A 16,321-nucleotide genomic window follows, 5' to 3' on the forward strand; every position below is an offset into this window, starting at 1 on the left:
AGCACCGTATCCCAAACTCGGATTCTTCTTATCCAATAGAATCTTGCCACGTCATCAAAACTCTACACATCTTTCTGATCCTCACGTGAGCGTTGGCGCAGGCGATCCCGCCATAGTGCCAGGCTGTCACTGGCTAGAATCCAACGCGGATAGAGATATTATTATTCATCGATGCCGTGGAAACGAACGGCTGAGATTCCCTCTCGCACGCTTTTTCTAAACAAAAACTCAACGCGCCACTGTCTATCCCTTTTCCATTGCTCGACGTGGCGGAGAAGGTTGGGGTGCTTCCTCTCTCTCCGGTTAGGGAAAGAAACGCACTTTTTGGTTTTGGTTTTGGATTTCGATCTCACTGCATTGCCTTCTGCTACTGCTAGGTTTGTTCTCTCCATTCACGTACGGTTTCTACTTTCTAGATCTAGAATTGATTTAATTGTTTCGTTTCAGCATTGCTGTGTTTCTACGGTTATCATGTGCTCTTTGCTAGATGTGAATTTCAAGCGTGTATGTTTTTTGTTTATAGTGATTTTAGAGGTTTTGCCACTTCAATTTGCTGCTCAATTGGATCCGTGCACTTTCGGTGATACCTGTTCAACTTTTAATTGGTGGCACTGCTAACTATTTGCTGATTCGAGTTCAGATTTCTGTTTTATATCCTAGCAGACGAGCCAGTTTTGAGGATTTGTTTCCGTACTGTATACTGAGCATTGGTGATTATTGTTGAGGAAAAGAAAATATCCATTTAATTTTTAATTTTTAAAGTATTTTTTTAATTTTAGTTTTTTAGTTCATAGATTATAAATTTTTGGGGTATTTATGCATGTGAGATTATTGTTTGTTTTTTTGTTTGATGTTGATGATAAGTAGTTTGGCATGTTTTTAGTTGGATGAAAACGACGCTGGTCGGTTCTAGTACCTATAAGGGTGTGATAGGGGTCCGTTTGTTTTTATAAATTGCGTGCGTCTTATCATTGTTTTGCAAGTTTGCAGCGTGAAATAGTTCTTAGAGCAACCACCACGTAAGCTTTGGCATGGAGTAATGATAACTAGAGAACCTTTTTGCAATGTGGCACTATAAGTCTATATAAGACTATAGACAAATAAGATTATTGAAAATGAATTGTTTCTTTGTTCTTTTTGGCAACTCGCCTTCCTAGCTTTTTCCCTACAAAAAAGGATAAAAATCAATGCCGTCAGGAAGGCAAGATAAAACAATACTTGTGAAGTTTCCTAACCCATGTGGCATGTAGTGAGTGATGCATATCATGCTTTTATATAACATTGTTGTTTTTTTATCATTAAACATACTTCCTGTTAAGTCCTGATACTATTTTTGGTCTTTGAATTCAGTTGCATGATGGTTGTGCAGAACTTTGTAGTTGATTTGAATAAGGCCCTTGTTTTCCAGGTAAAGGCAAAACCCCTTGAGATCTTCTTTCTAACATGTTCTCCATGCTCTTTCTTCCCATAGTTTTCAAGTTTCATATAAGTCTTGTTTCTGTTTATGTATGATCTCAGGTTGAGATAGCAAGTAGTTAGTTTTTGCTTTGTATACGAAGTAATCTCTTGTTGAGTCTGATCTTATTTTCAATGTTTTAAAGGTTGGGCATCTTGGAGAAGCTTATGAAGAGTGGGTTCACCAGCCCATTGTCAGCAAGGAAGGCCCCCGTTTCTTTGAAAATGAGATTCTGGAGGTATGCCCTTTAACTACAGATAAAACTATAAAACCAAGCCTGGCCTCACCAAGAGAGGTTGTCTAGATGGACTAATTGATGCCATATTGCCATTGGCTTAATAAAAAACCAAGCTTTTAGTAAAACCGTTTAGAGCAAGTTTTTTTTTTTTCCCAATGGTTTCGCCTTGCTCCTCTGCCTTTTCAATTTGACCATATTCCACTTGATCTACTTTTCTTCTCATGAATCTTCTGTTGGTTTTTTCTCATATGATTAAGTTTTATCAGGTGAGTTTAAGTCATATTGTCCTGAATAGTTGCTAATCCTAGTTTCTCCATGACTATTCACCTTTAATCTTGTTTTTCCTTTCATATGTTTCTACTTTTCAGCTCATTCATTAACCTCAGTGTTCCCATTACCACTAGAGTTATGTTTGGCTATCGTTGATTCTTCTCTACGCAACATTTACTAGCATAAACATTTCCGGTTTCATAGCTTTCTGATGTTGATAAGCATGTTTCAACAAATTTTAACATTATGATCCCATGATCCATTTTTTTAAAAAATTGGCCACATTACAAATGGACAAAGATTTAAATTTTAAGTTCTGATAATACATTGAAAAAATTCCATTTGTTATTGACTTGTTATTGCTACTACTTGGAACAGTTCTTGACGCGCACAGTCTGGTGGGCAATACCAGTCATTTGGCTGCCAGTTGTATGCTGGTTTATATATAAGTCCATACGAATGGGCCTCAGTTGTCCTCATTTAGCTCTATTGGTGGTTCTTGGCATTTTTGTTTGGACACTGCTTGAATACTCATTGCATCGTTTTCTTTTCCACATTAAAACAAAGACCTACTGGTTAGATCTCTTCCTTTCCCCTTTCTTTCCATAGTGTGAACCCGTATGTTAATATTTGCTTGTAATTATGTTTAACTATATCTACTTTGATTAACTTATTGGTTTGAATAACACTAAGTTTATTTGCTTTTTATTTTGGGGGATTGAATGCTACTTTAGGGGGAATACCTTGCATTATCTTCTCCATGGCTGCCACCATAAGCACCCCATGGATGGCTTAAGACTCGTTTTCCCTCCTGCTGCAACAGCTATATTATTGATGCCGGTATCTCTTTTTTGCCATACTTTATATTGCATTTTCCCATACTTTATTGGCTGAGAAAATATTTGTGGGATTTAAATTTTCATCGAAGTTTTTACCATCCATGCTTCCTATAATTGGAAAGACCAAAGGAGTAACTTCATTCTTTTTCTCTTTTTCCCTCTACTATCTAAATTACTCATTTAAATTAAGTGTGTCACATTGAATTTTTTTATTTCCCTTTTTCCCTCTAGCATATAAATTACTCATTTAAATAGTTAAATGTGTCACGTTGAATTTTTTTATATATTGTTAAGCTACATGCCACTGATATAAAAATTTGGATGGAAAATCACTGATTGGACAACATTGGATGTTTGAAGTGAAACTAAGTAGCAGATAGGATTTTCTTTAAATTTGAAATTATTTAGTTTATGTTTGAGGAGATCTTTTAATAATTCGGCGATGTTTATATTCTCAATTTGTAATACTAGTTTCAGAAAATCTTAAAAGAATTTTTTTCTTCTGGATTGAGCCACGTATATCACCATTTCTAGCTTTCTTTTGAAAATGCCCATAAAACTTTTTTGACATTTAATAACATTATTTGATTAGTATGCAGCACCGATATGTCAATATTGGTAAAGATTTAGAGATAATTTCTTCACATTATTGCTTAAGGTTCCATGAAGTGATGTTAGTGATTTTGTCTGCTGTGTCCAGTTCTGGAACTTGGTGAAACTCATGGCGACCACTTCAACTGCTCCTGCTTTGTTTGGAGGTGGTTTATTGGGTTATGTAATGTATGATTGCACCCATTATTACTTGCACCATGGTCAGCCAAGGACTGAAGTGCCCCGAAATCTCAAGGTAAAAACTCTTATCTTCAACTGTGGATGATGATTAAATTACCATGCATTGCTTTGCTATATTTATCTAAACGAATTCATCTTGTTCTAGCACAAATCATTGAAAAGGAAAATAGTTGATGGTTTCACCAGTTCTTAGAAATTGAAGGGCATTAATCTGAGAGTAAGATACAGTGAATGTGAAGGTATCTTGTCAAGGGATTTGGATCCTCCTTTTCTTAGGAACAAGAGTTTATTTTTTGTTAGATTATCCTGCCAAATGTTCATTTTCTCCTACCCCCCTTTTTTTATGTTGCACTTCGTCTTTGAGTGTATCATATACTAGCAATTATGTCCATTTTATTAGCCATGCAAGTTAAATCTTCTTTCTCCCTTTTTTCTGCAGAAGTACCACTTGAATCATCACTTTCGGATCCAGGATAAAGGCTTTGGGATCACTTCATCACTATGGGATAAAGTTTTTGGAACACTTCCTCCTAAAATGGATGCCAAAAGTATGTAAATTACTGTCAAGGGTAGCATATGTTCGTTGGTTAAAATAATAGCAAGTTCAGGAATTCCTGCTTTTATTTATCTAATTTATTTGACCTCCCCAATCATTGATGTTTTCTGGGGTGTTAGCGTGCCATCATTCGTCAATTTTGTGGTGCCAAAGTTCGACAATTAAACATTCTGTAAAAATTGATTTCTTGTATCAGATTGATTTATGATGGAAAGCTCACCTTGTGCATACTCCTTTCCGCTGTAACTTCAGTACTTCACTAATATCTCTACGGCTTAGTGTTTTAGTCCTTCAATTTTGGGGTGTTTTTATTTTTAAGTCCATGAAGGCTGAAATTAAATTTGCTTTTTTTTTATAGTCCATGGATTTTGAAAATTAGACTTTTTAGTCCTCCCATGATAAATTGACACTTTGTGATGGATTTAAAATACAAATTCTAACGGTAAAATTAAAAATCAAATTTTGACGACTAAAAACTATTACAAATTGTTAATTTATCATGGGAAGGACTAAAAATAACAATTTTCAAAACTCTTGGGGGGCGGGTAACATTAGCTCAATCTTCGTTAATGAGCCTCCCCAGATATATTATGCAGGCCCACATCTTTCCTGCAACCATTTGTGATGAAATAGAGAAGCTTTGCTGCCATTTTATCTGGGGTAGCACCCAGGATCAATGTAAAGTGCATCTGATATGTGGGAACTCTATGCTCGCTGAAAGGAAATGGAGGACTTGGCTTTAGAACTCAGAAATCTCAACTGTAGCTATGTCCTGAATCTGGGATGGAATATTATTCATTAACTAGATAATCTCTAGGTTCGAGTCTTGCGAGCCAAATATGGATTTGGCTGCCAACCTGTCCCAGTCATTCGAAATGAAACTGAAGCCTCTCATACTTGGCGTGGGATCGTTATGACATGGAGTCATATTGAAGATAATATCACCTGGAGTATTAATAATGGTGATTCAGCCCGTTTCTGGACTGACCGTTGGATTCCTGGTTTCCAACCTCTCTCTTCTATGATGCAGGTTCAAATTCCTCCACAGGAATGCAATCTGGCAGTGTCTGCATATAGCTTTCATGATGGCTGGAATTGGAGAGGGTTGAATAACATTCTTCCCAGAATGTTTGTTCTACCATTGCTGCAATAAATCCACCTGTTCAAGGTTACAAAGATACTCCAATATGGTGTACCTCGAGAAATGGTATGCTATCAGTTAAGACTGCATATTGGTATCTTGCAGGTTATTATGATAATCCCAGGGATGAGTCTGGAGATTTCAAGATGATTTGGAGATATGAAGGCCCTCAGAGAGTTTGTTTGTTTCTATGGAAATTGATGCATGGGAGGTTGCTCCCTAATGAAGAAAGAATCCGTCGCCATATGACAAATGACAGTGCTAGAATCCATTATGCACATTCTGTGATTGTGAAGACATCATGAAGTTTTGGTCAGACATGATTCCTTCGAACATCAGGGCAAAATTTTTTAGTATTGGTCTTCAAGATTGGCTTGCTTGGAATTTGAACACAAAGGATATCAAAGCTCCTTTAGGCACGTGGGCTAGTTTTTTCGGGCTAACTGTCTATCATCTATGGTTAGACAGAACTAAATTGGTCTTTACTCAGCAATCTACTCTTTCCCTTGGGTTTCTGTAGCATATCATACAACATAAAGTAGAGGTGGCCATTGCTTGGACCCCTCCTCTTTTTCAAAGTAAATGTAGATGGATCATATAAAGCCTCAACTGCAAAAATGGCTTGCAGGGGGATTATTCTAGATTCGTTTGGGAGAGTTTTGTCATGCTTTCATTCGAATATTGGTGTGTGTAATTCCATTTGGGCAAAACTGTGGGGTCTAAAGCATGGAATTAAACCGGCAAGAAATATGAATGAATATTCGGAATGCCCATATTTGAAATGGATTCGCTGGCTGTGGTTCATATGATTCAGTCAGGGAAGATCAACTCTTACCAGAGAGTTGTCTAATATGTCGCGTAACACCGAATGGAGAGCAACATTACTCATGTTCATAGAGAAGCAAATTGTTGTGCCGATTAGTTGACAAATTTGGGTCATGAATCTGATTCTTTTGTGACGATTGCTAATTCAATTCCTTGATGAGAGTCTAATAATATTATTTCCTGTTATAAGAAAAATTCCAGAAACTAAAAAAATAAACACTTGAAATATTAAAATAATAATTAAACCTATCTGTACCGCAATGGCTTGGTGTGGGTTGACTTTTACTGTCGTAGAAATCATGAGCATTTAGACAATAATGCTTATACAACTGCACACAATCACAGTTTCATTATAATTTATTGAATTAAGGCTTATTGTAAATTTTTAAAATAATTCACGTAAAAAGGAAGCTTGAAAAATAGTAGTAATTGATTATAAATATGATGCAAACAATAATCGATTAGTGTCCAAAAAGCAAATTTACTTTTATAATATCTAAAATTCATTATTGTAAATGATTCCAAAATAAATAATTGTTTTTTTTTCCAGAAGTAAACAATTTCAATTACTCACTTCATCATTGTTTAATGCATGTAAAAGATGTACTTAAAAGACAAGTGTATCCTATGCGACGGATAACATATTTAAACTCTGGATATCCTATCTTAGAAACTAATATTGATTTTAAAAATAACTAAAGTTCGGAAGCAATCTAATCTAATACCGAGAAAACTTATCGATAACATTGTAAAAACAAAAAATAATAAGCAAATAAAATCCCACTGTGAGTTGTTACATTGGGCGAACACGCACGCAACCACACGGGGCATGGTGGCCCTTGGAGCAGTCACGTTGGGCGACCCTCTTAGCTTGTTGGGCGAGTGCGACGCCAATGCCCTCTTTTTTTTGTTTTTTTGTCCTTTTTTGTTCTATCTTTTGCTTGAAGATTGTGCCTTTGTTACCCACTTATTTATTTATGCTTCATCATCCAAAATAATTAAAGCATTTCATTTTCATGTAATTTTTGGATAAAACACACAAAAATATTGACTACTTAAATTCTTCATTATTGGTCCAATTTGTCACACATTTTCCTTTGAGCTTGATGCTAAAGTAATATGATATTGTTCTATAAATCTACATAAGCTGTAAATTTATCATTTTTCATACTTATTTTTATATTTGTTGATTTAATTAAATTATTAAATATTTTAAAACTCACCTTCTATGTTATTTATATTTAAAGTCTTCTTATTTTAAGATTTAAAATCTCAAATTATTATTCAATGAAACGTATTTAACATTTGTTTCTTTTCAGTCGATCCAAGCTCTGGAGATCTTCTTTCAAACATGCTGTCCATGTTCTTTATAATATCAGATTATTGTTGATTACAATTTTTATTCTTTTATAATATTTGAATCATATTAAATTATTTTAAAATTTTCCTTTTATGTTTTTTTTTTTAAATTTAGTTCAGATTTAAAATTTCAACTTTGATTTCATTTTATTTATTATGAAAAAAATTAAAAAAATAGTTTATTCTTTTTCCTAAAGTAAATGATTTCAATTATACACTTTATTCGTAGTTAACATTGCTTTATACTTTAGAACAGTCAAATATTTTAATAAAAATATTTGTTTGTTAAGATTTCCAATCTGAACTTTAATATCTTTCTATTTTGAATTCTTATTTTTAATAAATAATAATAGTATTTCTCTAGTTTTGTAAAGAATTTTTTAGAAAACCATTGATTATTTTGAAAAAAGCCAATGTTTCAAATATACACTTTAATATTACTATTTATTAATTTGAATTTTATTTTACATTATTTAAATTATTATCATTTTAATCTTTTGCATTCAAGTTTTTTTTTTAATTTTATTTTTAATTTTTCCATAAGTGAATATTTTAAATATGCAGTTCAATGAATTCGTTGTTATAAATATTTTTTATTTTTTAAAAGATAACTAACTAACTATATTTAAAAATTATTTTTATGTTAAATTAATATTGAGAAAACTTTAGTTATCTTTATGTTTCAGATTGCTATTTTGAAAAAGATAATTATTTACTTCATTAGGTTAATAACTCAATAGGTTGTTATAGAAAAAAATAATTGCTTACTTCATTAGATTATTTTTTCAGAAGCTAATAATTCAAAATGAACATTTTTGTTATCTAATGTTAATTTTAATAAAGATATTACTGTTCCAAAAAATAACTGTGCCAATTATTTTTTTTTATAGAAAATAGTAAAATTATTAACTATTTTCAAAGTTTCTTTTTATGCTAAAATTTTACCTAAAAAATTATTTTTATGTTATGATTTGAAATCTGAAACTTAATTATCTTTCCATTTTTTAATATTATATTACTTAAAATAGTGAATTTTTCTTTCTTTCAAACACATTGAAGGGGCAAGAACTAGGTTGGTGAGTGAAGAAGTGGAAATATCCATTGTTGGACAGTATAATAGCAGGTGAAACTACAAAATAAGAATGACAAAAAACACAAGAGAAAAGAGTGAAAGAGAGATGATTTATACTTTTTATCATAATGTTCAATCTGAATTTTGATGATTTTAGTTCATGGAGAAGTTCATTTCATTTTTTTCTTCTTATTTTCTTTTCCTAAAAGTGCTTATAGAAAAGATTATAATCCAAACATGCCCATAGTCAAGGAGTTAAAGTCAAATGAACAAAAGATTTTGAATGCTAGTGTTAGGGAAAAGGAGAAGAATGAGACTGGGCTTCGAGGGCCAGTGTCCTCCAAACACAAATAAGAATGTGTAAAGATAATTTTCATTGTCATTTCCTTATTACATGAAGCTGTATATATAACTATGATCATAACAAAATTTGGAATTTTCAAGGATATGCACTAACAAAAAGGATCCTACTCTATGGAAATGGTAGGAAAAACAGGAGACAGAGTTGTCAGGTCACCATAAGCTGTTACACATAATCGTGGAGGTATTTTGGTCTTGTGCTTTTTCTGTTGGGCCTTGCCATTGTCACCCATTCTTTCATATCATTCCCCACGGCTTGGAAAAGCACATTGTCCTCAAGGTGGAAGGTGTTCTTCAATGAATTCCAATCCTCCCACGTGGTCTCCTCGGGTGGAAGGCCCTTCCATGACACCAATACCTGGATGTTCGAGTCCGTGCCTCTGCGCGTGGCCAAAATCACCAAAGGAGTAATCAAGGGTTGACCATTCATGCAGTTAGCAGGAAGGGGTAAAAGGTCAATGTGCTCTGTAGTAGAGTGATGGAAGGGTTTGAGTAAGGAGCAGCGAAACACGGGATGAATGCGAGCATCCTTCGGCAACTGTAGCTTAAACGCAGCTTTGCCCATGTGTTCCACGATCTTGTAGGGCCCGTAGAATCTTTTCGCAAGTTTGGAATAAGTTCCTGAGATAGAGGATTGCCTATGAGGGCGCAGTTTGACCATGACCCAATCTCCTTCCGCAAAGGTGACGTCCCTACGGTTCTTGTCCGCCATTTTCTTCATAAGGTCCTGAGCTTTTATCAACTTCTTGCGAATAATGGAAAATGCTTTTTCTCGGGTTTTCAAAATATCATCCACTACGTCCAGCTTTGAAGTGCCTGTAAGGTATTGTGGAATGGAAAGGGGCTTCTTGACAAAGGTGAATTAGTATGGGGACAAACCCGAACCAAAATGGATCAAGGTGTTGTAGGACCACTCGATCTAATTTAAAAACTTGCCCCACGATGATGGCTTCTGATGCACGAAGGCTTGAAGACATTGCTTGATGACCCTGTTCAATACCTCCGTCCGACCATTGGTCTGCGGATGGTAGGCAGAGCTCATTCGCAAAGTCGTGCCACTTAGCCGGAATAAGTCCTGCCAGAACTGACTCATGACCAGAGATTAAGCTTTGAGGCATACCGTGAAACTTACCCACAATGTCCATGAAGAGCATGGCAACTGAATGCGTGGAGTGTTGGGTGGGTAACATACCCAGGTGGATGCCCTTCGAAAATCTATTCACCACGACCAAAATTTTCGTATAGCCTCGAAATGGTGGCAGACCAACGATGAAGTCGAGGGAGAAGTCCTCCCAAGGGCGGAGAGAGACTGGTAGAGGACAGAGGAGGCTGGCCTGCTTCTTGGTCTCGTACTTCGTATGTTGACAGTCAAGGCACTGTACGACAAAGCTGGCGACATCCTTGCACATTCCGGGCCAAAAAAAGTTATCATTAATACAAGCGAGAGTTTTCGAGATCCCCATATGCCCTCCAATGGGAGATGAGTGGTATTCTGTGAGTAATGTTGGAATGAAAGCCGATCCTGCCGGTAACCATATACGACCTTGGTACAAGATTAAATCCTAAGCAATTTGGTAGTTGCGAAATTGATCAGGATGGAGGGTAATCTCCTAGCACAACTTGAGGAAATTAGGATGATGTAATTAGTGAGATTTCAGTTCACTGAGAAAAGTCAATGAAGAAATCAAGAGCAGTAGTAGGGAACCATCCATGGTCTCTGGGAGCCGAGACAGGGCATCAACTGTTGTGTTTAACTTACTTGAACGACATTGAATGGAGTAATTGTACCCCATCAATTTAGCCAAATACGTTTGTTGTTCAGGTGTTTGAATCACTTGCATTATCAACTCTCGCAGGCTACGATGATCGGTGATGATGGTGAAACGGTGCCCCAAGAGGTATTGATGCCATTTCTTCATGGTAGTGGTTATGGCAAAGAGTTTGTGCACATAAGTGGAAGCACGAAGAAGCTTGGGTGGAAAAGGTTTACTGAAGAACGCAAGTGGATATCTCTTCTGAGATAACACTACGTCGACACCAGACGAATTCGTTTCCACCGTAAATGAAAGTTCAAAGTCAGGGAGTTGCAAAACAGGGGCATTAGTCAACACTTGCCTTAAGTCAAGAAAGGCACGATCTGCCTCCGGTGACCACTCGAAGGGATCCTGACCCAACAACCTTGTTAGTGGTGCCGCAATCGAAGCGTAACCCCAAATGAATCGGCGGTAAAAGCCGGCGAGGCCAAGAAAACTGCGTAAGGTTTGAGCCGAGTGTGGTGTAGGCCATTGACGAATGGCGAGGATTTTCATTGGCACCGATGCTACCCCTTGAGACGAGACCATATGTCCCAAATATTCAATTTGTGTTTGCACAAATGAACATTTGGACATCCACAGGAAGAATTGCTTCTTCAAGAGAATCTAGAAAGCTTTTTCCTAGTGTGTGACATGGTCCTTGAGGGTCTTGCTGAAGATCAAAATATCATTAAAGAAGACAATGATGAAGTGACAGAGATATGGCCGGAAAATGGCATTCATCATTGCCTGAAACGAGGAGGGGGCGTTGTATAAGCCAAACGACATGACTCTGAATTTGAAGTGGCCATGGTACGTTCAGAAAGCTTTTTTGGATATGTCTTCTTCATGCACCAATAACTGGTGATAGCCATGGAGGAGATCTAACTTAGAAATCCATGTCGTGCCACCTAGTTCATCCAACAGTTCATCAATGGTGGGAATCAGAAATCGATCCTTCATCGTAATCACATTGAGGGCACATTAATCAATACAAAACCGCCAAGTGTCGTCCTACTTCCGAACCAAGATCACCGGAGAGGAGAAGGGGCTGGTGCTTGGGTGAATCAAACCATTCTGCAACATCGTGTTCACTTGAGTTTCAATTTCTTGCTTTTGGAAGTGAGGGTATCTATAAGGCCGAACGTGTTTGGGTCTGCATTTGGGACGAGGTGAATGCGATGATTGGTGGGTCTAGAGGGTGGTAGGGACGAAGGTGTTTGAAAAACGGAAGCAAAGTGGGTGAGAAGTGTCTGAATAGATAAAGGTATGGAGGTATGGATGAGTGGTGTGGAAGGGTGTTCTGTTGGGGTAAATTGGAGATGAAAGTAGGTGCTTGTAGTGTCTTTACGAACAGTTCAACGAAGCTGATGAGGGGTGATGAGATGTAAGGAAGCATCAGTGTCTCCTTGAAACTTCACTAAACGCCCTTCGCGCATAAACTTCATTGATAATTTGTTGTAGTCCGTTAATACCGGCCCGAGAGACTTTAGCCATTGCACACCCAGAACAAGATTGGTTTCGCACAGGGGCAGGACATGAAGATCAACACAGAAGGTAATGTCCTGGATTGTGATCATGGAGGCTTCGAAAAGAAGGTGATAATCCAACGTGTGACCATTGCCCACCATCACCCGCAAGGGAGCTATTTGGCACAGTGACAAGCCTAGTTGCTTCACCACACTCTCCTAAATAAAGTTATGCATACTCCCCCTGTCTACTAAGATCAACACGAGGTGGAGAGCGACTAGGCCCACCAGGCGCAGGATTTCAAGGGCGAGATGGCCCGAAAGGGTATGAAGGCTGATTTGGGCCTGAAATGGGTCAGTGGGGTCGGGCGGGTCGGGTGAGGGCTCCAAGGAAGGAGCAGCGTCTTCGAAAGGCTTTTCATAATCCCCAATAAGCAGAAATGCCCTGGAGGAACACTTGTGGCCGCAATGAAATTTTTCATCGCAGTTGAAACAAAGGCCTTGTTCGCGCTGCAATGTCAGCTCCTCCAGTTAGAGGCGCTAGATAGGAACCGCGGGGTGAGATGGAATCGAAGGTGATGCTAGCGGCACTGAAGAAGGAGCAACAGCCACCGGCGGCGCGAGAGGCGTTGGTGAAGAAAAGGAAGATGATCGAGGACGTGGCGGCCGACGACCGTCAAATAGTTTCTCCTCCTGGAGACGGGCCAACCCTGCCGCCTGGACCAAGGTGAGGGGTTGCAAAGCCTGAACCTCATGGTAGATGTTGGCCTGGAGTCCTGAGATGAAGCAAGTTAAGAGGAATTGTGGCGGCAAACCAACAATCCGATTGGCCAAGTTTTCAAACTTCGCCAGGTACGTTTGAACATCTCCTCGTTGTGTGAGTTTGAATAAAGACCCAGTGGGGTCTTCATACTGAGTGGGAGAAAATCTGGTCTGTAAAGCTTGCAGGAACGTCGGCCATGAAGTGAATTGACCATTTCTAGTCATCCACTGGAACCATGCAAGGGCCTTGCTATCCATGCAGAAGGAAGCAACGATTATACGTTCGTGTTCTGGGGTCGAGTGATATTCAAAGAACCGCGTGACTTTGAATATCCAACCCATTGGGTAGGAACCATAAAAACACGAAACCTCTAGTTTCAGGCGATAAGCAGAGGATGGGGACGCAAGAGGTGGTACAGCTGTGGAAGAAAAGGGTGAGTGTTGAGGGGAGTCTGGGGTGGGAAACTTGTGGATGAGTTCGTCCAATTTGAGGGTCATGGAATGAATGGTTTCACTGAGGGATAAATGGTTCTGTGAGAGCTTGGTGATGGCATCCTCCAAATGGTTTGAGTTTGCTTTGGAGCGAGTGGACTCAACCATAAACAAGGTTAATGAAAGCACCAATGTTAGGGAAAAGAGAAGAATGAGACTCGACTTCGAGGGCTAGTGTCCTCCTAACATAGATAAGAATGTCTAAAGATAATTTTCATTGCCATTTCCTTATTACATGAAGCTGTATATATAACTATGATCATAACAAAATTTGGAATTTTGTAGGATATGCACTAACAGAAAGGATCCTGCTCTATGGAAATGGTAGGCAAAACAAGAGACAGAGTTGCCAGGTCACCACCAGCCGTTACACATAATCGTGGAGGTATTTTAGTCTTGTGCTTTTTCTGTTGGGCCTTGCCATTGGCACCCCTTCTTCCGTATCAGCTAGATTTAGGTATTGCAAACTATGCATGTGCACAACTCAAGATGTGTACGAGAATCAGGGAGAAAGCATCGTGCTGAGGTGAATCCTAAATTGAATTTACTCTTTAAAAAGGTTATATATGCAATGATGCGATTGTATATTTTGTTTTCTTTTCATATATTTTTCTTTTAGTGCTTATCTAAACAAGATGCAAACCATTGGCACATTTTTATGTGCATAATTTCTTGGAACATTTTCATTTGTTAAACGAAGTTGTTTTGACTTGCAACATTTTCATTTATTAAACAGGAGAAAAATTGGCCTTTAATCATTGTCTAATCTCTTAGTCATGGTTTATAAATCCTGTTGTTATAATTAAATTGTAGTTAATATTTATCACAAAGAATTTTGATATTTTTTAATCAAATTCCAATTTTGATATTCGTATAGATAGACCACTAAAGTTGTTGTACTCAATAAATATCCTTTTTGCTAAGTTGCACACGTTAATTTTAGTTTTATCTCAGGTGATGCAAGAAAAAGTGTTAAGGTGCATTGTTCTTTTGGTCATTGTGTTGGTTGCAAGGATGTTCAATAATGGGGCTGGTCCTTCCAATAATTCACAAAAGAAAATTAATGTTGTTGGAGTATAAGTGTGAGGTAAAATATGATATTATGTAAGAATAAAAATGTGAAAAAAAGACTTAAAACTTTAAAGTTTAAAGTTTTAAATTAAAATATGTTAGATTTATTTATATGATTCATTAGTATAAATCTTTTTTATTATTGGATATTGTAGTCTGTGTGATGCGGACATAAACACACTTCAAGGGTGAAAAGGTAGAAGGCGAAGTCAAATGGGAACTATTATGATTATTTCTGTCTTTCGTTAAATGTTGCTTCATGCTTTTATTAACCATGGGGTGGTGTCTAGTATAGGTTGGTATGTCCACAGTTTGTGTTTTGGAATATATGATTATACATATGATATTTTGGTTACCTAATAAAATAATAAATTTTATTTTTAATTCTTAATAAATTAGTGAATTTTATTTTTATTTGTTATGATATTTATTTTGGTTATAGGAACTTGATAAAATATAAATTTAGTTTTTATCCCGTTGTGACTGTTAAATTCTTAAAATATGATTTCAAGTCTATATTTGAATACCCTGCACAAATTTTTTAGATATAAAAAGTCTCAAAATAATTACAAATTTAACTATTTTGGAAATAAAAACATAAATAAACTAATAAATAAAGTGGTTCTTTTTTAAGCATGATAATATTTTTTCCCTTAAATCTAAAATTTTTATAGGGTACCAAGAAACACTTTGAGTCTCGAGATCTTCTTTGATCCTGGTGAACTCCCGTGATTTAATTCACCTAAATTTTTAATTATAAAAAATAAAATTTATATAAGATGACTTTAAATTTTAGTATGTAAGCGTTGAACATGCAAAGTGTTTGCTTGTAAGAGAAAGATATCTCTTTGTAAAACTACTCTTTATTAAAAAGAAAGTACTTCTAAGCCGCATAAAACTAATGCATGGGTTTCTTGTATGAAAGATTGGCCAGCTTATGGCAAATACGATCAGCCAATTAGTATATATAAAGGATTTTGAAGTCTTGCTACAATTGGAGATTTAGATGCATGTCCTTTCTTTATTACTTTAAAACATTTAGTCATCCTCTAGTATTTGGAGGTAATTACCCTTCTTCCTCCAAAGTAGACTCCTTATTCACAAGTGATTATGCAGTATCCTCAAGTAGTGTATAATAACATGATAACAAGGTAAACATAATTGAAACCTCAATTACACAACATTATTGTTTCAGGGGTCTCTCAATTAGCATAAGCCTAATTTCGCTTAGTAAGTTAGGCCCTAATGCTTAATGAGTAGGGATATCTTTGTCGCCTACGTGCAACTTCTATACATGTTTTGTATAACTCACTCCCTTGGTGCTTGAGTTATGAGGGTTAGTGAGTTTGTGTAGCGTCTCCAAACTTACTCTATAAAGGTAATCTCGCACAATGTAACAAAGTTTTAATGATGAGACTTTAACATGTTTTCTATATAATTTTTGCTTAGTAAAGATTGTGTCCTTGCTTAGCATTACTTTGACAACCTCTCTGTCCTTGTTTTCACTTAGAGAAGGAGGCCTTTCTCTTAGCGCGAGTACTTAAGTTATAAATCTAAATCTTATATGATTTTCGCTTAGCGAGTTATGACTCATCAAACAAGTACAATGATTCTATAATTCACAATTTTATCAATTCGTTCAACTCAAGTCATTTCTGATACTCCTTATGTAATTTGGTATGTATTATTGTATCATTATATTTTTATTTTTTTTGTCTCTATACATGCATTAATTTTATATTTTGTAGTTGTACATGTAACCTACATGTTTTAGTCCTATATGAGTACTTCTGATTATGTTTTGGTCCACGTGTCACACTTGAGTA

At 36.5% G+C, this 16,321-nt stretch overlaps 1 protein-coding gene across 4 annotated transcripts; it reads left to right on the forward strand.

The window, feature by feature from the left end:
* The first annotated feature begins 214 nt into the window (after positions 1 to 214).
* On the forward strand, positions 215 to 4,397 carry LOC114388549 (dihydroceramide fatty acyl 2-hydroxylase FAH1-like). Of its 4 annotated transcripts, none has more exons than XM_028349093.1 (8): positions 215 to 377; positions 1,351 to 1,408; positions 1,602 to 1,694; positions 2,343 to 2,539; positions 2,699 to 2,804; positions 3,504 to 3,650; positions 3,741 to 3,834; positions 4,035 to 4,169. In XM_028349093.1, the coding sequence occupies exons 2-7, from the start codon at positions 1,355 to 1,357 to the stop codon at positions 3,786 to 3,788; spliced, it is 645 nt and encodes a 214-aa protein (XP_028204894.1). In that variant the 5' UTR covers positions 215 to 377; positions 1,351 to 1,354; the 3' UTR covers positions 3,789 to 3,834; positions 4,035 to 4,169. The 4 variants fall into 4 exon arrangements, with proteins under 4 accessions (XP_028204894.1, XP_028204891.1, XP_028204893.1 ...); XM_028349090.1 differs by lacking the exon at positions 3,741 to 3,834 and adding an exon at positions 524 to 710 and having other exon boundaries at positions 223 to 377; positions 4,035 to 4,397; XM_028349092.1 differs by lacking the exon at positions 3,741 to 3,834 and having other exon boundaries at positions 223 to 396; positions 4,035 to 4,397.
* The last annotated feature ends 11,924 nt before the right edge of the window (positions 4,398 to 16,321 follow it).

This window comes from Glycine soja, chromosome 15 (genome assembly GCF_004193775.1).
Source record: "Glycine soja cultivar W05 chromosome 15, ASM419377v2, whole genome shotgun sequence".
NCBI lineage: Eukaryota > Viridiplantae > Streptophyta > Magnoliopsida > Fabales > Fabaceae > Glycine > Glycine soja.

Bases quoted from the DNA above. Each gene is read 5' to 3' on its own strand.
- LOC114388549 (XM_028349092.1), top strand. From the start codon at position 1,355: ATGATGGTTGTGCAGAACTTTGTAGTTGATTTGAATAAGGCCCTTGTT. The intron at 1,409-1,601 runs GTAAAGGCAAAA...AATGTTTTAAAG, and splicing joins ATAAGGCCCTTGTTTTCCAG to GTTGGGCATCTTGGAGAAGC. The intron at 2,540-2,698 runs GTTAGATCTCTT...ATGCTACTTTAG, and splicing joins ATTAAAACAAAGACCTACTG to GGGGAATACCTTGCATTATC.